The 26,838-nt window shown below is 36.9% G+C and overlaps 2 protein-coding genes across 4 annotated transcripts; one reads left to right on the top strand and one right to left on the bottom strand.

The window, feature by feature from the left end:
- On the top strand, positions 509-4,261 carry LOC109232233 (trafficking protein particle complex subunit 12). 3 transcript variants are annotated; one of them, XM_019397924.1, is made up of 2 exons: positions 509-1,738; positions 4,244-4,261. In XM_019397924.1, exon 1 carries the CDS (start codon positions 619-621, stop codon positions 1,735-1,737), a length of 1,119 nt encoding a protein of 372 aa, XP_019253469.1. In that variant the 5' UTR covers positions 509-618; the 3' UTR covers position 1,738; positions 4,244-4,261. The 3 variants fall into 3 exon arrangements, with proteins under 3 accessions (XP_019253469.1, XP_019253467.1, XP_019253468.1); XM_019397922.1 differs by lacking the exon at positions 4,244-4,261 and adding an exon at positions 3,029-3,608; XM_019397923.1 differs by lacking the exon at positions 4,244-4,261 and adding an exon at positions 3,007-3,608.
- Positions 6,631-7,600, bottom strand: LOC109232783 (chaperone protein dnaJ 20, chloroplastic-like). The gene has a single exon (XM_019398513.1). The coding sequence runs from the start codon at positions 7,349-7,351 to the stop codon at positions 6,845-6,847; it is 507 nt and encodes a 168-aa protein (XP_019254058.1). The 5' UTR covers positions 7,352-7,600; the 3' UTR covers positions 6,631-6,844.

Here is a 26,838-nt window from a genome sequence, read left to right as displayed (position 1 = left end):
TTTTTCAATGGGTATAGTTGAAATTCATTGAAAATATATAAATAAGTCAATATACAAAATTTGAGAAAGATTGGAGGTGATTTGGACTAATTTTGCATCAAAATTCGTAATTAAATCGAGTTCAAAAAAAGTCTTCTGCGACACATGTATCAAACATGAATCACGCATGTATCTCACACACAGGTATACATGGATATACATGTGATACACAATTGATACACAAATGATACACAGTGTGATACACATATCATTTTTTTTTATGTTCAGCTTTTATTTCGAATTTTCAATTCAAACCACCTCAAAACTTCACCAAATCATCCCAAAACTGAGATTCAAGCTCCTTAAGTTGTGCCCAATCTATTCTAATAACACCCACTCAAAACAAAGCAACAATTTGATATTTTTTGCTACAAATAGCTAATTGACTAATTTGGCTAATATTAATAATATTTATCAATTGACCAATTTTTATAGTGAACTACTTATAAATGGACATAGCTAGTAATTTCCCTAAAAAAATACACCATTAACACCTAAAACATCCAGATCAAGGTAGCTCCTCGATCCAATACTCCGCAATCTCCTCCGCTCCTCCGCCGTATACAACTCCTCTCCGCCATGGACACCGCCGGTTCACCCGACCCAAATCCACCACAACCCACCACCACCACCACCGTCGTCGACGATCCACTAAACAATCCGTACACCTCCCTAAACGCCCTCTGCCACGACCTCTCCGATCTCCAAGACCTAGCAACTCGTGGCGCGTGGAAATCAATCCTCGATAAAGTCGGCCACGCGCGGTCCCTGAACCTCCTCACTAAACCCCACGAGCACCTCACATACCTCACCTTCAACGCCTTAGCTCTCACCAAGCTCCGCCGCCCCGTTGATGCTAATCAAGAGCTCGAAACCCTCCTCGAAAATGGCCAAGAAGATTTCAACTCCCCACAATTCCATTACCATAATTACCCTTCTCACTACCCCAACATGAAGGGCAATTTCGTCCCTTTTGCCCTCCGTTGGCTCCACGCTTATCTCCCCCAGGCACTTGGCCAGCGCGTGAAGTCACTCGACCGGCTTTACACTCTCCTTGATTATATTAGATCGAGAAAGATTGACACTTTAACCAACCCCAGTAAGGAATCTTGGAAAAGGAGGGAAGTTTTGGTGTTGAACACGATAATTAGTCACCATTTGAGTCAAAAAGATTTTAAATTGTGCTTGGAATTGTTGAATATGTTGATTGAGTTATGTGGGAATGATGATCCGAACGTGTTGTCGAAATTAGGGTATGTAAAAATGCAGTATGGTGATGTGGAGGGCGCGAAAAAGGCGTTTAATTCGGTGGAGGGGATGGTAGGGAGTGAAAGTGAAGTGGGGTTGAGGAATTTGGTGAGTAGGAATAAGGCACTAATGTATATAGTGGAGAAAGATTATGTGTCTGCAGTTAGGGAGTATGAAGAGTGTATTGAGAGGGACGGAATGGATATGGTGGCTATGAATAATAAGGCTTTGTGTTTGATGTATTCTAGGGATTTATCCGATGCTATTAAGGTGTTGGAAAATGCTTTGGAGAGGGTTCCGACTGTGGCGTTGAACGAGACTCTTGTGGTGAATTTGTGTAGTATGTATGAATTGGCTTATGTTAATCATTCGGATATTAAGAGGACGCTTAACAATTGGATTGCTAGAGTTGCTCCTGATGATTTTGACTCGACTTGTACTCGAACATGAGGTATTGATTGTTCTTTGTAGATGTAATTGAAAATGAGAATTTGGATTACGTTTTGGGTAATCTCATTTCCTGTTTCTAATTTTGTGATTGTATTTTCTGATGCATTTTTTGTTGTCTTAGAATTGATAAACACTTGCCTTGGTGTTAGAAAGAGTTAACTACTTGTATTCTGTCCAAAAATGAAGAAATAATGAAGTTATTCTCAGTCACAATTTTTTGACTACGGAAGATGTTGATATGTTCAGAAAGCTGGTTTCTGCTCATGATGTTCTAGCATTAGCCAGATGATCATTCATCCCCATTAATCTAGAATGTTATCAAGATTCATCACTAAAATTAATAATGCGTGGAAGCAGTATATTGTAAATGAGACATCAAATTCTTGATATACCTTGTTTTTGGAGGACCATCTGAACCAGAGTGTTATGCTTCTGTAATTTCTAAAACTGAATGTTAGGTTTGTTCTCTGCTAATATCTGCATAGGGTATTTGTTGGCTCCAATATGGAACCCATTTAATGTCCCGGAGTATTTTGTGAAGTAAACTTTTCTGCTCTTAGAAAGAGCCTAAAGTACTAGTTTGCCGTTGCTTTTATTTGGTATAGTCGGTGAGCCAAAAGTCGCTCACGGGTTCGAGCTGTGGAAGCAGCCACTAATGCTTGCATTAGGGTAGGCTGTCTACATCATCCCTTGGGGTGCGGCCCCGGCCCTTCCCCTGGACACCAGGCTGCTCTTTAATGTCATTAGGAACGTGTTAAGTGATAAAAGTTGGACACTTAAAGAAGGAAGACGTTATACTAATTTGAATTGGTTCATGAGGAATTGACACCAAGATGCTCTATGAGATTAAGTTTAATTAATCTATCCAGACCAGCCACGAATATCCAGACCAACACCAGGATGGAATGTTGTTGTGATCTGCAAGTTGCATTGAAGCAAAGGATTTCTACATGCTATTAAGAGTAGTTCTGTAAGGGGATCAGACCATAGTCTTCTAGGATCATCTGAAAACAACTTCTTGCTAATTTGTAGGAAAAGATATGTTGCAGTTTGGTTGGATTTTGTACTTGGTGGCGAAAAACGATCTGAATTCTGCTTGATTCAACGTTTTGAATTCCAGGCCTCCTAAATAATGTGTATCCTTTGGGTGGCGATCCTTTCATTTTATCAGCTGATAATCGTTTATCTTATGTTCTGCTAATCGGTTCCTTTTTTTTTTTTGGATCATAAAGTAGCATTATATTGATATAAATTAACCATTCATTACAGAACTGAAGTTAATGTTACTTAGTGTCAGGTAAGACACAAAGGTTCCCAAAGCAAACTAAGCTATTACAAATACTATCCGAAATATCCTTGACAGAAGAGGCTCCTAAACTATCATTGGAAAGTGCAGTCGATACTGTCATAGGTGGAGCTACTAAGAACACTGGTCTGCCATTATTTCTAGTTGCTTGGGACCCTTCCTGCGCCAAAATGTGAGCCACCATGTTACCTTCGCGGTACTTATGCCGAGTATTGGGCTGCCCAACTTCTGCATTAGCAACCTGTAGTCATGAGCAAGAGACGCATGCATTAGTGAATCCTTCTCTAGTAAAGTCATGATTTCAATAGAGCCCGTCTCGCTCTCAAAAGGTAGTAGTTCTTGGTCAAGAGCAACCTGTTGTCCCAAAGCCAACTTGTACTACTAATTGATTTCGATCTTGTTAGGTAGCTTACTATTTTCTGGAATAAATTTATTCGGAAAAGCAATAACCCTCTTGTAGATTGTTAGCACTTCCCAGACCCCACTTGTGGGATTACACTGGGTTTGTTGTTATTAGATTGTTAGCGCTTAGCACTATAGCATAATGCATGTAACTTTTGTTATAGCTCTGGATAGGAAAATTACAGAGTAATCTCTTAGTTATAAGCCAGCAAAAGAGAGGAAAATAAAACACAATTGATATCCATATATAGGGTTCTTACTTTTGCATCAAACACTCTTCAACAAAGATCAGTGCTAATATGAAATCAATGGCCAGTATCAATATTGTTTCTTTATAGAAAAATGAACCAGAAGTTTGCTGATGATCATCTTTTTTTTTTGCCTCTCCCATTCTCAATCTCCTTAGTCAACGAGCCTTTGAACTCTCCTCCTCCTCCTCCTCTTCACTTCATTGTTATGATCTTTGCCTTCTTGAGATCATATTTCAAACCAAAACACATTTTTGCCTAGTAAGTTGTACTACTAAATGCAAAGAGGCCATTTTTCTTTACAACTTTGTGACTTTAAAAGTATTTTTGGTGACCAGTGGACTTAAAGTAGAGAGAGAACAAGAACAAGCTTAACTGTGTTACTTGTTGCTACGCGCTCAATCAATAATTCGGCTATGAAACTATAAAAAGAAAAAGGGCAGTTTGGCATACAAAACATCTACTTTGGCCCAATTTTTCATTTTGGCACTTTAACTCAGTTTTGTTCCATTTTGGCCGTTCCACTTTGACACAATTTTTTTTCTCCCAGGTAAAAATGCAGCGCGTGCAAATACCCAGCTGCTACCCCCACCGCCACCCCACTGCCCCCTCCCCCACCCCGCTAATCTTTTTTTAATTTTTTTTTTGTAATTTCAAATTATTATTTTTTTCGTTTTTTTTTCCCACATCCGGGGGGAAAAATTATTATTTTTTATATATTTTCAGTAATAACTACGGGTTCAACTGAACCCATAACTTTCGACGTGGAGTAAAAATTTGTATGTAAGAATTCATTAAAATTGTAAAAAAATATATATAAACCCATAACATTAAAAAATATAATGGGTTCTTTTGTTCCACTTTGACACAAAAACTTTTATCCCAGGTAAAAATGCACCGCGGACAAATACTCAGCTGCTACCCCACCCCCACTCCATTGGCCCTACCCCCCGCAATTTTTTCTTTTTGTAATTTCAAATTATTATTATTTTCGTTTTTTCTACCCCCCTCCCGTGGAAAAAATATTTTTATATATATATTTTCAGTAATAACTACGGGTTCAACTGAATTCATAACTTTCAACACGGAGTAAAAATTTGTATGTAAAAATTCATTAAAATTGTAAAAAAGTAGATATAAACCCATAACTTTAAAAATATAATGGGTTCAATGTTAAAAACATTAAAATTGAATCCATAGGAGTTAAATTCCGTATCCGCCTCTACATTGGCAGTATGAAATTTGGCTTAAAAAATGGCTCTCACGCGCCTACAAGGGTGAGGCAAATCACATATGGAATCTAGTCAGCTTTTGTGTCAAAGTGGAACAAAAGAAATGGGGTTGGAGGGCCAAAATGGAACAAAGCTGAGTCTAAAGCGCTAAAATGAAAAATTGGGCCAAGTTTAATGGGTTGTCTATGTATTTGGCCAAAATTGAATATATTAAGTTTGAATCTTGGATCTGTGTATGATAATAGCATATATAGAAGCATACATCATGTAATTAACTTTTGTTACAGCTCTAAATAGGTAGCACTCTCATGGTAATAAGGCAACAACAGAGAGGAATTAGGACATAATTAATATACACAAATAGGCTTCTTACTTTTGTATCAAATACTATCAACAAAGAGAAGTACCAAAAGGAATTCAATAAAAAAATTATTGGTTCTTGGCAGATGATGAATCCAAGGGCTGCAGATTATCATGATCAGCTCCTTCATTTATCATATCCTTTTGTTGCTTCTCCCATATCTCAATCTCCTTAGCCAATAAGCCTTTGGAATCTTCTTCTTTTTCATGATTTCCTTTCTTTGTTATGATCTTTGCTTTCTTCAGAGTATGTCTCAAATCAAAACACATCTTTGCTCAGTGGTAACTTCTTACAAGAGCCTGTTCTTCTTTATAAAGTAATTATTGGAGATGATATCAATAACTATATGTATCATTATCAAAACCATTTTCTTTCTTTTTGTTTTTTAATTCACTAGGAAACAATTTAACTATCAACTGGCTTGGAATATAACTATGCTAAATTCCTATCAAGATTCAATGGGCTGGACTTAGAAATGGGCTAATTTTTGCTGATGAGAAATGTATATTTTTTGCCACTCCCAAAAATAATAGCCGACAAAATGTATTTTTTTTTTATATATGTGTATCACATACATATATACATATTATATACATATTTTATACACTTTGGCTAGCGAATACAATTAAATTTGACTGACCAGCCAATTTTGCATTTTGCCTTAAATCATTAATTAGTGTCCCCTTGTTTGACTGTGAACTTTTGGTTCATTTATATAACTGCAAGAAACTGAACTAGAGAGAGGTTTGGTTGCCCTAATCGAATTGGTTTACTAAGTTGAACGTCAAGATGTGAAATAATAAGAGCACATTCAATCTACTGTCCAATTATTAGACAATAAACCCTTAGTACTAAAAGTACCATACAATATATATTGGAAGTTAAACTTAACATGTTTCTCACAAAACATGAAGTTTATTGTACATAAAAAAAAATAAAAAAAAAAAAAATAAAAAAAAAAGAGGATAGCAAGGTTAATTCAACATGAAATTCACAATTTGGAACCAATCAAGTCCTTCTACCCATGTGTAGCTTGAAACAAAAAACATAAAAAAAAGATGAATGATGACAAATATAAATGTATTTCGGTACGATGTATTTTTAACATGTTACAAGAATTAACACTTACCATAAAAATTTATCTGCAATTATCTTATACGTGGCTTGATTATATAGAAATTTTTTAGGAATATATTTGAGTTAAATACACTTATAGTCTAATGATATTTTTAATAACCATCGATGTAACTTAACATGTTATAACATGTTACTTATCATTTATTCTAAATTATCGATCAAACATGGTTTAATATACTTTTTTTAAGTAACTCGATTGGATAAATATATTTTTTGCCATTAGTACATAAAACTTAAAAGTTTACGTACTTTATAGTCCATCTTCTCAATGCATAAAACTTAGGGCCTTACATTATAACATGTAGTGCAAGCTAGTGACCTTGCAATTAAAAAAAGAATAATGAGCTAACAAATAACAATCATATCTTGACCACAAGCATAAATTAAACGAAGATAGTACTACAAATTAACAACTAAGTTTCTAGCTGAAAATACTTTTCTTTTTCTCCATTCTATTACAAGATCGTCTTCTCAACCCGTCAAGCTGTCTTTCCCACACCTCCTTAGTGAAAACTATCTTCCTATTTTCCTTAGATTTTCTCCACATCAATTCACTTTCAAAAGAATCCATTAAACTCATCTCAGAATCATAAATTTGACGTGAAATTGGATCAGAAAGAGTTTCATATGCTTTTCTCAGCTCAATAAATCGTCTTGTGGATTCTTCTTTATTTGAATGATGACAAATATCAGGATGGTATTGAAGAGCCATGCATCTATAAGCTTTCTTTATCTCTTCAAACCCTACATTTGTTGAACGCAGAGAAAGCACTTCATAGAAATTACTATTGGATTTCTTCGTCTGTATATTTGCCCTAATTTTCAGTTGGTTGCCACCCTTCATGTGTTTGTTCTTTCCACCTTTTTCATGAATAAATATAGGAAATATCTCCACCTTATAGTTATTCGTCTTCAATGATATCTCCATTGGTAGTTTGATACGTAGTACGCCTGGAACGACAAACAAGGACTATTAGAACAGGATTTTAGAGGTCAGATCGAGTTGATTGATAAAGTTAGTGTTTCAGGTCAATAAAGACTACAAGAATATAAGAACAGGATTTCAGAGATCAGATCGGGTTGATTGATAAAGTTCGTGTTTTAGGACAATAAAGACTACAAACTAGTACTGCTGAGTAGACCTAGTCAAGATTTTATCAAGGAGGGTTTGTGAATGTGAAAGAGTGGTGTATGAGTTTTTGTATGTGTGTTATATATAGAAGATGTTTTAAGTTTGATTAATTGGTACAGATAAGATTTGTTCAATAAGTAGATTCTACGAATGCGTACATAGGTTTTTAAGAATAATAATTAGTAGTTTTGTTTGGTAAGGGCGGTCTACTTTGATGGACAAAGTTGAATAATAATTTGGCTTGAAGTTAACGTCTTTTTTATGTTTTTGTTTTTCTTGATCTATAATTTATAATCTTTTAATTAATGTTTATTTAGGTGACCAACCTTGTATGAGTTACATATCTTCATTTGCATGGCAGTACTGTTATCTTTTGTATGTTCAAAGAACTTGGCTATCCAACATAATTTTTCAACAAAAAAAAAACATAGATTTTTTAAAGAAGAAATTGAAAGGAAAATTGAGTTTTTAAGATGTCTTTTCTCTTGTTTGGTTTGTTTAAAAACGAGGAAAGAAGAGATCAGAGGTAATTCAAAATTTCACCTTGAGTCAACGTATTCTATGTATTTGTTTATTTGTTTGTTGGACATAAGTACTCGTCCTATATATACCCCCCTCCATCTCATTTATTTTTATTTTATTTTATGACAGTGAATTAAATATGGTTTCCGGATCAATTGCTCTTATACATATTTTGGCAATTTCACTCGAGTATTTATTATTTTCCATGTGTATAAATATTTTCCATCTGTATATTCACAATAATTTAATAGATGAGAAGATACCCCTGACATTGATGTATTCATTGGGATTTGAACCTTGATGTTTTAACTTCAATACCACACGGGAGGGGAGGGGGTGAGGACCTGATGTTTCTAAGTGTTCCTTAACCTACTATTGCTGAAATAGTAAATGTGGAACGTAAAGAACACAAGTATTTTACGTGAAAAATACCTGGCTCAAAAGGTGAAAAAATCACGACCTACTTCCCAGTAGGATTTTCCCAAACTCTCCACTAAATCACTGAGCCAAAAGCTGCATTTAAAAAATACTTTTGTAAACCTAGGATTAACTCTAATCTCGTTGTGGCAAACCGCCTCTAACTGTTGCGACAACTTCAAGTTAACTCTAACTTGAATACTCTGAGCACCTATTACAATTGCCTCTAGATAAAGCTGAAAGGTACAATATGAAAACACCTATTACAATTGAACTAGAATAAAAGACAGACACTTGGAACTGGTTCTTCTATCTAGTTCATGTAGCTTCAGGTTTGCACATTTGAATCACACATGAACTGCTTGCCAAATGCCTTGCTATGTTGCTCTCAATTCACGTTTAACTTATGCATTTGTGCATACTTGTAAAATGAGAGCATCCTGCAATATATAGAGCTAGTAGATGAAGAAATAACTAGAGTTCTAATGCTACTCTTCCTCGGTGGAAGAGTTCTAGCTGATCTCAACTTTTAACTCCTTCCTTATCTTGGATAATGTTCTCTTTGAGCAAGGGGTCATTCTCCTTATCAATTATGCAACCTTTACGATCAGGAGATATCAATTATGCCAAGTTAAGTTTATCTCCTTCACGAGCATCCCACATGCTCGAATCTGCCCGTGCCTATGCATACAAGGGATGGGCTTGGTTCGTGCCTGAGCTTCCTTTGTCAATCTTCAAAACTAACCTTCACTTGGGCCAATAAATTCCCCCTTTTTGATGATGACAAACTCTGTGCTTTTCATAAGCTTAGGTATTTCAACTTAGCTCAACATCAACACAATGTTAGAAACATTTTTCCCTTTTAATCACTTATCGTCAAGGACTAGGTTCATTAGGTTGTAAACATCACCGTTCAAAGTGTAAAGCACAACCTTTTACCCCCTTTTGGCATCATCGAAAAGTTGCATAAAAATGTGCGATACCCAAATTTTAAAACTTACTCATGGCCATTGGGGCTACTTCAAATGCAATCATGGATTAATCATTATCGATCAAGCTAAGAATTTTAACCATCAAAGAAATATAAACAAACAGTTAGAGCAAGCCACCTAATGATTAGGGTGCATTAGGACACCAAAATATTTTGATTTGAATAACCAGAGATAGGGTAAGGGCTTGAAATTATTCTAAGGAGAAGGTGTTAGGCACCCTCAGAATCCACTAGTGTGGTTCCCGGCCAGACAATTATTGTGAATTGAGGTGCAATTAGCATATAGGTAGATAAGGCTCAAATAAGAGGGGATTTCAACACACAAAAGGTTTGAAAGTATGCAAAGTTTGAAAGGACCATTAGAAAGGCTAATTTTAAATAAAGAGTTAAAATGCTAAAGAAAAGAAATAAAGAATAAAGGGAGGGGGAGGGTCCTAGGTTTATTAATAATATGGATCACCCCACACAATGTCCGGTAATCACTCCTCAATGAGGGGCTACACGTGACATTATCGCGTGGTCATCATATCCATATCTACACATCCCACCACGTTAAGGTATTTAAAGCGCGGATTGATATCAATTACTTATTGCATGCTATTATCCGTCCCACTCCTATTAGTCCCGGAGGCACTTAGGACTACTAATCCTAAAAAGGGAAGGATATTAGGCTTATCTGGAGTTTCAAAGGTAAAAATTCTAAGGCGACATGCAAAAAAACACATATTGCATATTTTGGGGAAACACATAGAAACAAACAAAGGCTCATATATACCTCCTTAAACAAAGAAAGCATATAATTAGCATGGCTTGCGCGTACTGTTTAGGTCTGATTAAAAATACCAAAGACGAGGGAAGTTAATTGCTGAGGCAGCTTAGTTTATTACATAACTCAGATAAGAAGTCCGAATCAAGCCTGCCTGCTGGTTGTAGCAATTAACAAAGCGGATTTAGTTTTACAATCATTATCCTAAGGCTTGCCTAAGTGTTTAGACGGAATCTTATAGGCATGATATCTACTGATTTTAGAAGGTGATGAGATAGTAAAGCTCAAATGAATTGTTTGAAATCATAAAAATTCATGCTTGTTAACATTGTAAAGCAAGGGACTTATTATCAAAAGAGATGCAGAATTAAACAAATTGATTACAAGTTCTGCAAGTGATTGTATATATTATTACTGATCTTGTATCTAACATTGGATGAAGCGAATCAGATTCATTTAGAAACTACTATAGGCATGTTTTTCTACACGTTGCTGATTTTAGACACTTATAGACGTGGTGTCTGAATGCAGAAATTTGTTTTAAACCTCATAAACATGGTATCTAAATGCAGAACTTGAACCTTATAGACATGGTTTCTAGATGCAGAAATTGTTTTAAACCTTATAAACATGGTATCTAAATGCAGTTTGAATTATGCAGAATGACGTTAGAACAATCCTATAGGCATGATTTCTAGGTGAAGTTGAATATGCAGAATTAGAACAATCCTATAGGCATGATTTCTACATAGTTACCCCAACCCTGTTTCACTAGCCAACCCCAAGTATTCACTACAAATTATTACAAACCAGAATAACAAATACATCAGAAAAAACAAAGAAAATAATTACAACCATAGAAGGCCTGATTCTTGACTTCCTGTCTGAATTATGAGATAGACCAACTCAAAGACCATCGATCCAAAGCCTTTCTCCAATTTGAGTGTGTCGGAGTTCCCTAAGAGCCTCAATGGGACTCCGGGCAATGCTCACACCCAAATTGTATCACCAGAATAGGGGCAAATGCAGTGTGGAAAGGCCAGCCCTCAAGTGTCCAAGTTCAGAGGGAGCTCAATGGGTCCCAAGGCAAGGCTCACAAGAGGGGGGCAGAACTTAAGTCTAAGAGAGAGTGCAAGTGAAGAAACAGAGTTCTGAGAGAATAAAGGAGAGGGAAACAACCACAAACAAGTGGATAATTTCATACAAAGGGGGTTCAGGGGGTTTGGGAAATTACAAAGAGCCTATGCTTAGGCAAGGGTAAGCTTTGGGCATGCACAACAATAGAAGATGCTGGCATGCTTATAAGCCTACCAGAACACACAATAGCAGAGAAACATAGAGGTTAGGACCCAGGGATCAAGCTTGAGTCATGGGCAGTAATATGCAATACTGTCATGCCTCAAACAAACCATAAGCCTTGAACACATTGGGGTGGGGGTTTAGGATGCATAATAAATTAAGAACAGGCATAAGGAAATTATAGCATGCTAGAATAAGTACTGAACTAAACACAAGCAATATGCAGACAAGAAGGGAAAAGCATTAAGTAAACACATTGTTGTGATGCTGGAATCTTAATCAGAGCATACCAGTTCAAAGAAGCAAAATACAGTAAAAGCAGGTAACAGGACTTTGAAGGAAGGCCACGGTACAAATAATAAGAAAGAATATTTTTTGAGTGTGAGTGTGAGTTCAGAAACTAAGAGTGTTCGTGTGTGTGTTAATGAAAAGCCAGGGTATTTATAGTTTGAAAACAGGTGGAAAATAAGGCAAAAATCATAGTTCAGCAGTAATTATGGAATTATGTGTCAATTAAAATCAAATCAGTATAAGACTTCCTTTAATTAAGGAGTTAAAATTAAACGGTAATAGGCAGAAGGCATTTAAGGAAAGCAATCAAGTAGAACACCATGTATAGAATAGACAATTAGGGGTAAGTGCATAGAGGTTTAATTAAGGGAAGAATCTTTGAAATACTCGGTTAACCAAATAAGGTAAGAAAACAAAGTAAAGTTGCAGAATGTGGAGACAATCGAAAACCAGTACATAGCAAATCAAGGAGTCAAGGATTACAAAATCACTGACTTAAGGAGAGTAACATGGGTTCCCATGAATAAACCAAGTTAAAGACAAGAGAATCGAAAGTCTAAAGGAAAGTTTTCAAATCAATCCAAGAAATAGGGAATCAATAAAACAAGGAAAGAATCAATTACACGAGTGCAATCAGAATTACACAAGGAGGTGTGAAATCAGTCCAAAATTAAAGGTCATTTTAGAGGGAAATTTAGCATATAAAAGAGTGCATAAACATTAAACATGCGAGGCATGAACTCATGCCAAAGAGAAAAGTCATGCAATAGCAAGCACAGAGTCAGTAGCTAGTGAACACGGTAGTCAGATAAGTCGATTTAAGTAACTTAGTAATAGAGAAAAGGAGGGAGTATCAAATAGCATGCAAAGGGGTCAAGTGAAAAGACCTTATAGAAAAGATTAGCAGGAAGTCAAAATCACATAAAGAAACAAAAGATTTCATAATTCAGTCAAGCACAGATGAAGCAACTCGAATAGGTCTAAAGCAAATTAGGGTTTTGAAACCAATCGAATTCAGAGCATGACGAACAAGTAAATCACATAGTAGGTAATCTCAGAACTCGAATGAACCCCAAATTTTAGGGTTTTCACCATCAGTCGAGTATAGAGATGAGAGACAAGTAAATCAGACAGAATACTAACAAAATAAATTCAGAAAATCTCAAAAAGGAACTAAGACCTTTAACATGCTCATTCCAGCTGAAGAACAACACAAAGACACACGTTAAAAATCAGAGAAAGCTTCAAAATAACTTACCAAAACCATAAATCGGAAAAGAGAAGGTTCTGAAGGTAAAGTTTTGAAAGAAACCCTGAGAAAACGTTTAGGAGTTTAGAGTGAGCACAGATCTAAAACAGATCTAAAAGGATAACCTCAAAGGTTAGGGTTTCAGAAGAACCCCAGATGGTGAGAAAGGCTTGGAAAAACATCGGTCTAAGCAGGAGAAGCCAAGAGTCAGGCTTGAATAGCCATGGCTGGTCGGAGCAAGGTCAAAGATGACCGGAAACAGCCATAGAACTGAAAGCGTCCGAGGTCTGGACCAAGCTTCTTCAAGGTCTAGCCTTGGAACCATAATACTCGACCACATCGAAGTCAAAGGAGGTAGATACAGGCCTCCAATGGCTTTGGAAGCCATTGATTTGGACGATTTTAGGGTGGAAGCTGAGGGAGGCGGCTAGGGTTTGAGAGGAGCTTGAGAGAGAATTGGGAGAAGGGGGAATTCAAAGGTGGCTACAGATGAAAAATGATTAGGGCTTTGGGGTAATTGGGAATTAAAAATGGTAAGGGAAATAGGGACCGTTGATCTGGGAGATCAATAGTTGAGATTAGAGAGGGTAGGTGGGAAACGGGTCTGGGTCGGTTTGAACGGGGTTTGGGTCGGGGTAATTGGGTTTAAAAATTGGGTTCAAATTAGGGGTTCAAATAAGGCTAAAATTGAAATGAACGGGGCTAGCATTTAAAATAGCCATTTTTCCCTTGTTTATTTTATAAAAATAGTAGAATAATTTCTGAAAATAAATTAAAGGTACTAAAATAATTAATAATACGTAATTATAAAATTAAAAATACGGAAGTTAATTTTATAATTATAAACACAATTAAACCTTAAAAGAGGCTAATATTGCAATTATATGCACTTTAGTTTTAGACATACTAAATAAATTTGTAAAAAAAAATGTGCAAAAATTATGTTAGCTATATTTTAGTGCAAATATGAGAGTCCAATAAATGAATTACCAAAATGATAATTTGGGGAATAATTATTGGGTTTTTCTTGATAAAATAGGACAATAAATTGATTTAAAAATCTTTTAAAAACTAAGAAAAAATAATAAAACACTGGGACATACCTATATATGCTATTTTGAAAGTATTTTGCATATTAAAATATATAGGAAAAAATTAGGTATCAACATCCTTCACTTCAGCATTTGCCATAAACTTTCAACAATTTCGCTCCTTGCCAACCTGCCATCCATATGAAGGACCATGTCCTTCTGGCCTTGCACTTCCAATTTCTCCAACAGTAGCACCATCCCTTCCTCCTCCAAATCCCTGAGGAGTCTACCCTTCAGAATTGTCCTTTTGCCAAACTTGACCATCTTGTCCTTCTCAGAGTCTGATTTATCTTCCTCTTCTCCACTCCATTCCTCTTCCTCAGCAATTTTTACTTGTTTAGTTTCACTGCAGACCTGGTCTTTTTTTCCAGGGTGGATGGTTCAGCTGATTTTGACTCAGAAGTAGACTTCTTAGTGGAAGTCTTGGCTTTGGGAGTCTGAGCCTCCACTTCTTCAATCACATATTTATCTTGATGGACCAGGTCCATCTCATCAATGTCAACAGGCTCACCCACCTTCTTTTTCCCTTCCTTTTGCTCTCTTCTAAGGCTCTTTGCAAATCTACCTCATTCTGCTTAAGCTGACTTCTTGTGGCTCTTCCTTTTGTGGGAGGAATTTCAATAGTGTCAGAAAGGGCAGCCTTCCTTTTCTTATTAGCCCTAGCAATGCCAGGGGTCTTAGCCTTGGAAGTTCTCTTCTTCTTTGGGTTGTAGCTCTCACTCACTTTCTTCAATAGGTCTGCGAGGGTTTCTTCTACTAATGAACCAGGTTCATCTACATCTTGCCCTATTTTAACCAGCCTTTCAGTGGCATTGCCAGACCCACTTCCCCCTGTTTTCTTCACACTTTCCTCCATTTTACCAGATTCTGCTCCACAAACAGCCATTATCCCTGTATCAAGAGTGGGAGAAGAATCAACCACTCTTTTACCCATTCCTCTCTCTTCACTACGAGCACCCTCACTCTTTTTTTCTTTTTCCCTTTTATTTTTACCACCAATCCTTCTAGACTCAGAAGATTCTACATCAACCACAGATCCAACCAGAACAAACCTGCTCTCCAGATTCTCAGCTAACTCAGAAATGACTTCAGTAGTAGTATTTGGGCTAGAGGTTACTTGTTCTGTATCAGAAGACCTAGTTTCTTCCCCCCTCAGTAGCAGACTTGAAGGATTCTTCAGAGTTCTGGGGTTCTTGGGCTTGGCTAGCTTTCAATTAAGCGTCTAATTTCTTTGATAATACACTCCCAGCCACTTTCTTGCGAGCATGCATCTTAACTCTTCTTTTCTTAAGCTGAGGAGTGGTTGAAGATGAGGATCATGGTGGGGGTGTGCCGGGGTTTTCAGAAGGTTTAGTCATTTCTACGCTTGGTTCTGGAAGAAAAAGAGAGGTAGATTGAGATTCTGAGGATGAGAGATGATGGAGAGAATTTTGACGGCTTGAAAATTTTGGAGTGAAGACAGAGATGATGATGATCAATTTAAGGGGGGGGGGGGTAATTAATGGGTAACAGAAGGCTTTTCAGACTCTTAGAAGTCTAATCAAACTGAATTTCAGTTTTGAAAAGACGTTGGAGTCTTTCCCTAGTATCTAGGTGGTTTAATTTGGTTAGGATTCTTTTGAACGGAGCTGGTTCACTTATATTGGATAAGTTTAAAAGGAATTTGGACATAGGTAGGACTCTTCTCATGATTCAAATATTATTATTTCAAATTATGCAGAGTGTAGAAAACATACTGTGTTATCTTGATGAACCAGGTTCTTCACTGATAATTCTCTTGTGTAAGTCTAAAGTTGCCAAAATAGAGAAAATATCATTAGAGATTGATGAGTCATTTTAACACATGGCACAAGAGTATACTATTGAAAGTATGAGTCGGCGCAAAAATTAATCTAATTATATACATATTTTCAGATTTTCTAACCAATTTTTTTTTTCATTTTTTTCATTAATTTTTTTCGTCGTGAATTCAGAACTGGTCCTTTGGGGTGATCTTAATCATCCCTAATTCTAACCCGTTCCTTTCAAAGTGATCTCTACTTAGCGCTTTTGTGAAGATGTCAGCTATTTGTTTGTCAGTAGCACAAAATTCCGCAGTGATCAACCTTTTTTCATAGTTATCCCTCAAAAAGTGATGCCTAACATCTACGTGCTTAGTTATCTTGTGATGAACCGAGTTCTTGGTCATACTAATTGCACTACTGTTATCACAAAAATAGGGATACAACCAACATTAAATTCCAAAGTCCATTAATTGTTGTTTGATCCACAACAATTGAGCACAACACGAGGCAGCAACAACATACTCAACTTCAGCAGTAGATAAGGCCACTGAATTTTGCTTTTTGGTGGCCCAAGACACAAGATATGAGCCAAGAAAGTGTGCCATACCTGAGGCGCTCTTTCTATCCACAAGAAAACCTGCATAATCAGCATCAGCATATCCCACAAGATTGAAATTACTAACTTTTGGATACCAAATACAAAGATCAATGGCGCCTTTTAGATATCTCAAAATTCTCTTGACAGCAGTCAAGTGAGACTCCTTTGGATTTGCCTTGAATCTTGCACAAAGGCCTACACTGAAAACAATGTCAGGTCTACTAGCAATGAGATACAACAGTGAGACAATCATTCCCCTATACAACTTCTGATCGACAGATGAACCAGGTTCATCTATATCCAACTTTGTAGCTTTTGCAATAAGAGTGTCAATTTCTTTGGAATCTTCCATTTTAAACCTTTTAAGCAACTCTTTTACATACTTCTGCCGATGGATCATAATTCTATTTGTATTTTATTTAATTTGTACGCCTAAAAAGAAATTAAGCTCACCCATCATGCTCATTTCAAATTCACTCCCCATTAGTTTAGCAAATTCTTTACTTAGCTTATCAGTAGTTGCTCCAAAGATTATTTCATCAACATATATCTGAACTACCAAGAGATCTTTGCCTTTTTCTTTCAAGAATAAAGTATTGTCAATTTTACCTCTCTTGCAGTCATGCTCAAGCAAAAATTTTGATAATCTTTCATACCATGCTCTTGGAGCCTGCTTGATCCCATAAAGTTCTTTGTCAAGTTTGTACACATGATCAGGACTCTCCTTGCTTTCAAACCCCGGAGGTTGCTTGACAAACACTTCTTCCTTTAGATAGCCATTGAGGAAGGCACTCTTGACATCCATCTGGTGAAGGGTGAATTCCATGTAAGCAGCAAAGGCTATGAGGAGTCTTATTGCTTCCAACCTTGCAAATGGAGCAAAGGTTTCATCATAGTCTATGCCCTCCTTCTGGCTATATTCTTGAACCATCAATCTTGCCTTGTTCCTTGTAACAGTTCCATCTTTATCAAGTTTGTTTCTGAAGACCCATTTTGTGCCAATTACTGACCTGTCCAAGGGTCTTGGTATCATATGCCAAACTTGACTCCTTTCAAATTGGTTGAGTTCATCCTGCATTGCATTTACCCACTCTGCATCCTGCAAAGCTTCAACAACATTTTTAGGTTTAATAAGAGATAAGAAAGCATCAAAAGCACAAAGATTCTTTAATGAAGATCAGGTTTTGATTCCAGAGGTTGGATCAGTAATTATATTCTCAATGGGATGAGAACTTTGATACTTGTAAGATTTCAAAACTAGCTGGTTTCCCTTTGATGTTCCTTCAGTGTTTTGTTGCTGTGGAACAGGTTCATGGACAGGTTCCATTGAGGTTTGAGGATCATTTCCTCTTTGTTCTATTCCCCCTGTGATATTACTCTGGGTGGATGAACCTGTTCCATCGCCTATTCCTTCTTCCAGTGCAGCTTCAGTCTGGGCTGTGGTTTCATTTAAAATTTCTTACCAACCCACTTGCTTCATCATCATGTTCTTGTCTCTCAGAAAGTGTGATAGTTTCATCAAAAACCACATGAACACTTTCTTCAACACACATATTTCTTTTGCTATCGACCTTGTAAGCTTTGCTATGTGAAGAATATCCCAAGAATACCCCCTCATCACTTCTGGGATCAAACTTGCCTAGGGAGTCTTTACCATTGGTGTGCACAAAGCACTTGCATCCAAATGCCCTAAGATGGGATATATTTGGGTTTCTCCCTTTAAGTAACTCATAGGGAGTCTTCTCAACCAGAGGTCTAGTCATGCACCTATTTATGATGTAGCATGCAGTATTTAGAGCTTCTGCCCAGAAGCTATGGGGTAGTTTACTAAAAAGAAGCATAGTCCTAGCCATATCTTCAAGTGTCCTATTCTTTCTTTCAACTACTTCATTTCGTTGAGGAATCCTAGGAGCAGAAAAATTATGATCTATGCCATTCTTAATCCAAAAAGTCAGCAAACATAGCATTTTCAAATTCAGTGCCATGATCAGACCTAATTGATGCATGTTTTTTTTTTAGCAATCCACTAGGCATTGCCTAGGGCTAGTTTTATTTATATAAGGAAATCAAAAATTAAAATACATTGTCAGGTGGTCTTAAGCTATGAAAGTAATAAACTTTGAAAAAGACATAATACCTATTATCAATATTGAGTAAAAAACTCAACATTGATATCACAAGATGAATACTAACTATACTAGTCGTAAAATAAATAACTAAGCCAATGTTTTTTCCTTTACTCTTTGCTTCCTCTACTGTGATGATAATTTCTTCTTTTTCATGATGATTCCTTGCCATTGTTGCTGTCCAGCTGCTGAAACATTTCTCTCCAACGTATTTTTCCAGATTTGTCTTCTCTTCTGCCCAACATTGTCCACAAAAATGTCCATTTACTTCCTTGTTGCTCTCACTTTTACCTTCTTTCTTTATGTTTTTTGTTGATTTCCTTTGTTGAAATCCTGCATTGCTTGTCCTTCTGTGATGAGGTCTGGTGATCCTAGTCCTTTGTGCTCTATGTTTGTTCAAATTTCCTAGCCAAAATTGTCCTGTGGATTGCCACTTCCTGATGTGTGCCAATGTGAGTTGCTTGCACTCCTTTACGCGATTGATTTCTATGGTGCTGCCTGGCCTACTTATGTCATTTGCTCCCTGAGTTAATGTACTGTGAAGCTGTATTTGTTTGATCCACAATATAGTTACATTACTTAGGAATCTTGGCCAAATCCTGGTGCATTTTTGAAAGTGCACAGCCTTAAAATTGCCCCTTCCTTTCATTACTACTATAGTTATGATCACCCATGATTTACTTGCATTGGGTTGAGTACTGTGTACTAATACCACCAGTTGCAAGTTCCTCATGTGATAAGTCATAACTACAGCAGCAATATTTTCCATTCCTGTTGCTCTTTTTCCTGCTGCCTGTATTCCTTCTAATTTTAACCTGTAAGCTTCCTCAAATGTTGCTGAGTTGATGTGCTTCAATACTCTTGTTGTTTCCTTGCATGATGTTAAGACTCCTGTCATCTTTGCTTCCTCACAATTTGATGAATGAGTCTGCATTTCCTTTTCGTTCCAAAGAGCCTGTATTTGTCCAAAACATTGATGCCAAAACTAGTATTTCTCAAGGCTGGACAATGATGATTTCCAGCATCCTGCTTTCATGCTTATGCAAGTCACCTCCTCCTTCATGGGAATGAGTACTATGTACTGATACCACCCAATGAAGTCGTGGTGAGTGACTAGGCATGAATACAATAACATTTCCTGCAAAAAAGAAACCGAAGTTAGGGTAAAAAACAATCACCTTGTACTCCTCCTTAAGGATTTGTACTGAGTGATCGGATGAGTTCTTTGCCCTACGCTTGTTTTCCTTCTCCCTTCTCACATCATGATTCCTCCCATACTGCTTCCATACTACACCCACTCTCACAACAATTCCTATCCATCCTATCTCTTGATGAGTAGATTTTAATTCCCATTAATTTAATCTGCTGCTATACCTTGTTGCTCCTGCCTGGATCCCTATATCCCATATATTCCTATTCCCTCCTACAACAACTGTTGCATTCATGTGCCCATTTCTGTTAAACATTCTGGGCCCATTATGTTCTAAATTCCTTGTTTGTATGCCCTTTTCCTCATGTGACTCAGATCCCCTACCCTGCATGTTTCTTTTATCTACAAACTGCTCCTTGAATTGCCCAATTCCCTTATACATTCTGGGCTTTTCACTCCATTTATCTTCCCGCATCAGGTTAGCTGCAAAATCTGCACTACTACCTTGTCTTAATGTCCTTCCTTTGGAATGAATGCCAGACATTAATACCACCAAGAGGAAGTTCATTACTACAAATAGCAGTAGTACAAAATATTCTACCATCATCCCCCTTCTTTTGATAATCTTAAAGTGCAAAAACCTGCACAGATTTGATCTTCCCTTTGTTCCTGATGCTGAAGGATAGGTCATTATTACACAGCTTGTCCCTGCAAAAAAGAAAAAGTAGTTAGTTAAAAAGGTGATCTTCATATCCTCCTCCCTTAGGATTTGGATATGTTGATCAGATTTGCACTCCTGCCTACCCCTCCCTCCTTTCTCCTTTCTCCTCAAATCTTGGCTACTTTGATCCTTATATATGGGCATTGCAGCTTGTCTACATTCACTATCCTCCTGCCCATTGAGTCCAACTCCCAGAAATCATGGCATTCTATGTCTCCTGTATCAAGTGCATAATTGGCTAGGTGATCAGCCAACTTATTGCCCTCTCTATAGATATGAGACACCACATAGTTAGTACCTTGTATTAGCTGCTTAATTTCCTCTACTTCCTCAGCTATACACCATGGTGGCTTCCATTCTTCAGTAATAATTTTCTTCATTAGCATTGAATCTGTCTGTATGCACACCTGAGTATACTGTTGAGATCTGCAGAATTTCAGTGCTTCTACTATAGCCACTGCTTCTGCTACTGTATTTGTGGTCTCCTGAATTTCTCTCCCTACTGCAAGCACAATATTACCCTTATCATCTCTTATACAATAGCCAATTGCACTTCTCCCTGGGTTCCCCCTTGATGCACCATCAGTGTTAACTTTCAGACCTCCTGCACTTGGGAATTCCCATATCACCCTGTCAACTTTCAGCCTTGGTGTGTAGTTTTCCATCATGGTCAATAAGTCATGCCATCTGTGAGGCACATTACCTATACCTGGCTTTCTCACCTTCACTAGAACTTGTATTGTATCTGAAACTTGGTATATTACTTTACCTGTAGTTACTGCATCTCCATACATCATGCTATTCCTTCTTTTCCACAACTCCCAAACTATACATGCAGGAAGAGCTTGCATGATTGGTTTTAATCTTTGACACACATTTGCAGTCCAACACTTTATAATTGCCTGATGCATAGTTAGGCCCTGCACTCTGATTCCAGCCCCGCTAAGGAAGTAACTCCACACTGTTCTTGCTGTATCTGAGTAGAAGAATAAGTGTTGCATAGTTTCTTCTTTTGGTTCTGAGCAACACTAGCATTTTGATGCTAATAAGTACCATATTCTTCTCATAAAGTCATCTAGAGGTAGTTTCCCTTTCTAAACTTTCCACATAAAAAAAAGCAATTTTAAATGGCAATCCCTTCACCTATATCATCTTGAAAGCAGCCTTTGGTTCATCTCTTCTTCTCAAATATCCCCGAGCAGTCTTCACACTGAAATATCCTCTTGGCTCCAGCATCCAGTATGGCACATCCAACATGCTTTGAGATATAGGTGGCTTGATATTTTCCATAATATGCCCTGCAATGTCCTTTGGTAGAATCTCCAACAGTCTATGCACATTCCACTCCCCATTCTCTACCACATCAAAAACATTATGCACTGTTTCATCAACTCCAAAATTTTGTGGAACATTGAAATATAGGCCCCTAAGCCTGTCCAATTGTCAAACCAAAATAAAGATGATCCCATCTTAGGTTGCCAACCTATTTGATGCTCAATGAGATTCCTGCATTCAATCATTTTCCTCCATATGTGTGAACCCTCTCTCCATGGTACAATAATTGAGTTTAGTTTCTTGCAGTACTTCTGACTCATAAAAGAACTCCAAAGGCTTGGTTTGGTTCTATAATTCCACCACAGTTTAGAGAATAAAGCCCTAGATACATCATGAAGGGATCTGAATCCAATCAAGTTGAATACCTAGTTTATGAGTTTTTCTAACAAAAGAAGTGAACGTATCAAATGCTTCATCTTTAGATGTTAAAAATAATGTCCAAGTAAACTTAGAGTAATCATCAACAAGCACCATCACATATCTTTTGCCACCTCTGCTTAATGTGCTCATTGGACCACAGAGATCCATATGGGCCAGTTCCATACTACCAGTTTCTTGCATTTAAAAGAGGATCTTACCTGCTTCCCCCTTGCACAAGCCTCACAAACTTTGTCTTCCTTGAACTTGATGTTAGGTAGTCCTATCACCATGTCCTTGGAGACTAATTTGCTGAGTTGATTCAGACTTGCATGTCCAAGTCTCTTGTGCCAAAGGAGGGGATCATTGTCCAACACAGTCAAGCAAGTGAGTTCATTTTCTGAAAGTGTGGACAGATCTACAATATATATATATATATATATATATTGTTCACTCTTTTTCCCTGCAAAACAATCTTGTCAGTGGTAAGATTAATCACAAAACATTTAGTAGAGGTGAATGCTACCAAGTTACCTACATCACACAGTTGTTATACACTAATTAGACTGTATTTTGGGCCGTCTATCAAGTAGACATTCTCAATGGAGTGAGAGTCACTCTTACCTACCTTACCAACCCCAATGATCTCACCTTTCTTCCCATTTTCAAAGGAGACATTACCTCCTTTGAGGTCCTCAAGTGAAAGCAACTGGTTCTTGCTTCCTATCATGTGCTTTGAGCAACCACTATCCATGTACCATATTTGGCTACTCCCCTTCACTTGGACCTACAAAAGAAAATCAGGGGTTAGTCTAGGAACCCAAACTAGTTTGGGTCCTTTCTATAGGCAAAAGGATGAATCAAATTCTTTTTAGCCCAACTTGGTAGCCTATTCTTCCCTTGAACAAATTCTTTGTTCTTTTGGCTTTCCTTTTCTTTTGCATTACATTCACTTTTATAGTGACCTGTTTTACCACAGTGAGTGCAAATCTTGTTCTTAGGAAGTGTAAGGTACTTGCTTTTGGGAGCCCATTTAGGTGGCAGATTCCCAAAGCCAATTCCTCTTCTATTACTACTATGATGTTCCTGTAGCCATGATAGTGCATCGGAGGACCTGTTCCATTTACAAGTTTTGTCTAGTTCATACTTGACCTTGCCTACATCCTCTGTCAAAATTCTTACCTGCTCATCCTTCTTATACAACTCATCTTTTAGTTTACCTACATTTTCTTCTAGAGTGAGTTGTGTGCAATCAATTGTCTTCTTATTTGTTCCTAATTTCAGTTTTAGGTTTTCAGATCTAAGTTCTAGGACATTTGATTCAAATTCATGAACCTGGTTCTTTAGTGCAGTATTTTCACATACAGTCTCACTATGAGTTCTAGGTTCTTACACTTAACTTTTAAAATCACACATTCCTTAGAAAGCTGTTCCTTTTCATTGTCTATATCCTTAGATTCATCAATGAAATCTAGAAGTAATTCAGATAGATTTTCTTTAGACAAAAACTTAATATTGTCTTTGAGATGAATTATACTTACCTCAAATTCCTCATCGGATTCTCCAATTGCCATAAGTGCTTGTTCGTCTCCATCTTCATCATCTGATTCCTCATCTTTCTCCCAAGTAGCAACCATAGCCTTTGTTGATCCTTTGTTCTTCTTGGGATGAACCCGTTCCTTCTTCTTGTTCCTTCGTTCAGCTCTTTCCTTTTTCCATTCACTTTCCCATTGAGGACAGTTTTTGATGTGGTGATCAATCTTCCCACACTTGTAGCAGCCCTCATTGGTCTGTTTTTCAGGAACCCTTGGTTTGCTGTAGCTTCCACTTCTTGAGGAACCCTTTCCTCTCATTAGGTACTTCTTGAAATCCTTTGTGATCATAGCCATTTCATCCTCTTCTAGATCGGAACCTTCAGTGATTCTGAGTGTCATGCTCCTTTCCTTCTTGGGTACATCCTTCTTCATGGTTTGCCTTCTAAGTTCATAAGCAGTGAGATTTCCAATTAGCTCGTCCAACTTAAGAGCGGCAATGTTCTTTCGATTATGCAACCTTTTCGATCGGGAGATATCAATTATGCCAAGTTAAGTTTATCTCCTTCACGTGCATCCCACATGCTCGAATCTGCCCGTGTTTATGTACACAAGGGATGGACCTGATTCATGCATGAGCTTCCTTTGTCAATCGTCAAAACTAACCTTCACTTGGGCCAAGAAACCTCTTTCTCTAACTCAAATTTATACTGACATACAGGTAGGGGTGTATAAAGAAAACCGAAAAACCGCACCAAACTGATAATTCAAGTCAAACCGAGAAAAAAAACCCGACTATGGTTTGGTTTAATTTGGTTTAGTGTTGGAAAAAAAACCCGACCATAATTGGTTTGGTTTGGTTTTAACTAAAGAAAGTCAAACCGAAACCAAACCAACCCGACATTACATATATAGAAATTTTAGATATATTTAATATATAAATATACTTATTGTGATGTAATTTACAAATGTTTCTTAAACTTTTTCATAATTTTATCTTTTAAGGTATTATTTCAAGGTTGGACTTAGAACTTTTGAATGTTCTAATAAGTTTTATAGTCATTAATATTAGTAACTTAAATAATGCTAACGAAAGCCCAAACCAAAATCAAACCAATACTAAAGCTAACAAAAGGCATTCAATTCAATACTATGAACGACAATATATTGAATATCTATTTTTTGTTTGCAATAATTTAGATAAAAATGCATAACCTATTTTTATTTTTTCTTTAGCGTTTAGTCATGTAATTAATACTCCCTTATTAGTCTACTTATTTTAGCACGACTTAGTACTTTTAGATTATGTTTATTTTTATTATGGCTTTTTAATTAGCAATATCTATATTACATAATTTTATTGTCTTTATTGTTGAATATATTAGGATAATGCCATGACACATCTCATATTTTTTATTATTTTCTTGAAAATACCTTATATAGTTGTATCTTACTAGGATTAAAGAAATATTTTATGCACAAGTTATATGTTTTGTTCTACAAAGATTTTACCGGAGAAAAAACCCGAAAACACGAGAAAACCCGAGAAAAACCGAGAGTGAAAATTTCGAGTTTTATTGGTTTGGTTTGGTCTTTAAATTTAATAACCCGACACAATTGGTTTGGTTTGGTAATTGCAAAATCCAAACCAACCCGACCTATGTACACCCCTACATACATGCTCTATCTTTAGTTATGTTGTTTGGAAACAGAAATCAATCAATCAACCATTCTAACAACTCACTACAAAATCACTGCAAAAGCCGCCTTCCACCAAATCACATAACCAACACTCTAACCAATGAATAAGAAGACCTGCTTTCCCGCAGTACGCACAGTCCAAAAAATTGTGACACATTTATGGAGACATAGGTCAGTTATAGAGATACAGTAACCCAAAACCAAACTTTTTCTACCATGAATTTTGATTGCATAATTTTTATCAATCTCAATTTAGAAGAGGAAAAAGACAACCCATCAAACCATCCTAGCTTCATACCCATTACAATAATAAACAAAATCGGACTATATGAGCCCTGAAAATAATCCTTAATCATCAAACTATTGGAAAAATGTATGGGCTACAACTTATTACGCACGAAAATCCAAAAAAATTGGAACTCATCCGAACTCATAAATCTCATCGATTTAGGTAATGACTACTACCTGATCCGGTTCTCATCCCATGACCACTAACAAAGACCCATCAATAACGGACCCTGGTTTATTGGCTCACCGTATTTAGTCTCAGGAAATGGAAATCGAAATTCAATCCCACCGCAAATCACATTAATTTCTCCACAATATGGGTACACCTTCAGGAATTACCCACCGAATACTACGACCTTGAAATACTAAAAAAAAGTTGGCCAAATGATTGGGGATATTTTAAAGATTGACGAACACGATAACGGGGCGTTATGCATGCCTGTGTATTCTGGAACCCCTAGGAAAATTGCTACCAAGGAATATCATAATCGGGAAACATCTACAGAATATCCACTATGAGGACACCAATCCACAGTGCATAATATGTGGATGCCTAGGACACAACCTATATCAATGCCAGAACAAGAACCCAACATCCACAAGGACAAAGACAACTCTACATCAGACACGGACAATGAACAGTGGAAGACGGTGTCATACTCAAACAAAAGGTACACCACCACAACTCAATATTCAAAAAATTTAGAAAAAGAAACTACTGAAAAAGAAAAAAAATGAAAAAAAGAAACAAAGAAAAAGAAGAAAAAAGGGAAGGAAAAAATCAAAGAGAACTTCCTGTTGAAAAAAATAAGAAAAAAAATTATGTAAAATATATATATCAAATAGAAAAAGTGATCTGGCCCATAGTAGCTCAAATTCTAGACAACCCACCCCTATACTCACCCTAATCTTGGGGGACCAAGAAACAAGCAGTTTTTTCCACCTTTACCACCTCTGAAGTGTAACGACCCGATCAATCGTTTTGAGCTCTAGCGCATAATTCGGCCATTTGAGGCCATGAGTAGCTCCACTTCAGGTATTGTGACTTGTACGCATGGTCGGAAT

Source organism: Nicotiana attenuata, chromosome 9 (assembly GCF_001879085.1).
Source record: "Nicotiana attenuata strain UT chromosome 9, NIATTr2, whole genome shotgun sequence".
In the NCBI taxonomy this organism is placed as follows: Eukaryota; Viridiplantae; Streptophyta; class Magnoliopsida; order Solanales; family Solanaceae; genus Nicotiana; species Nicotiana attenuata.
This window is presented reverse-complemented; position numbering and strand designations above follow the sequence as displayed.

Bases quoted from the DNA above. Each gene is read 5' to 3' on its own strand.
- LOC109232783 (XM_019398513.1), bottom strand. From the start codon at position 7,351: ATGGAGATATCATTGAAGACGAATAACTATAAGGTGGAGATATTTCCT.
- LOC109232233 (XM_019397924.1), top strand. From the start codon at position 619: ATGGACACCGCCGGTTCACCCGACCCAAATCCACCACAACCCACCACC.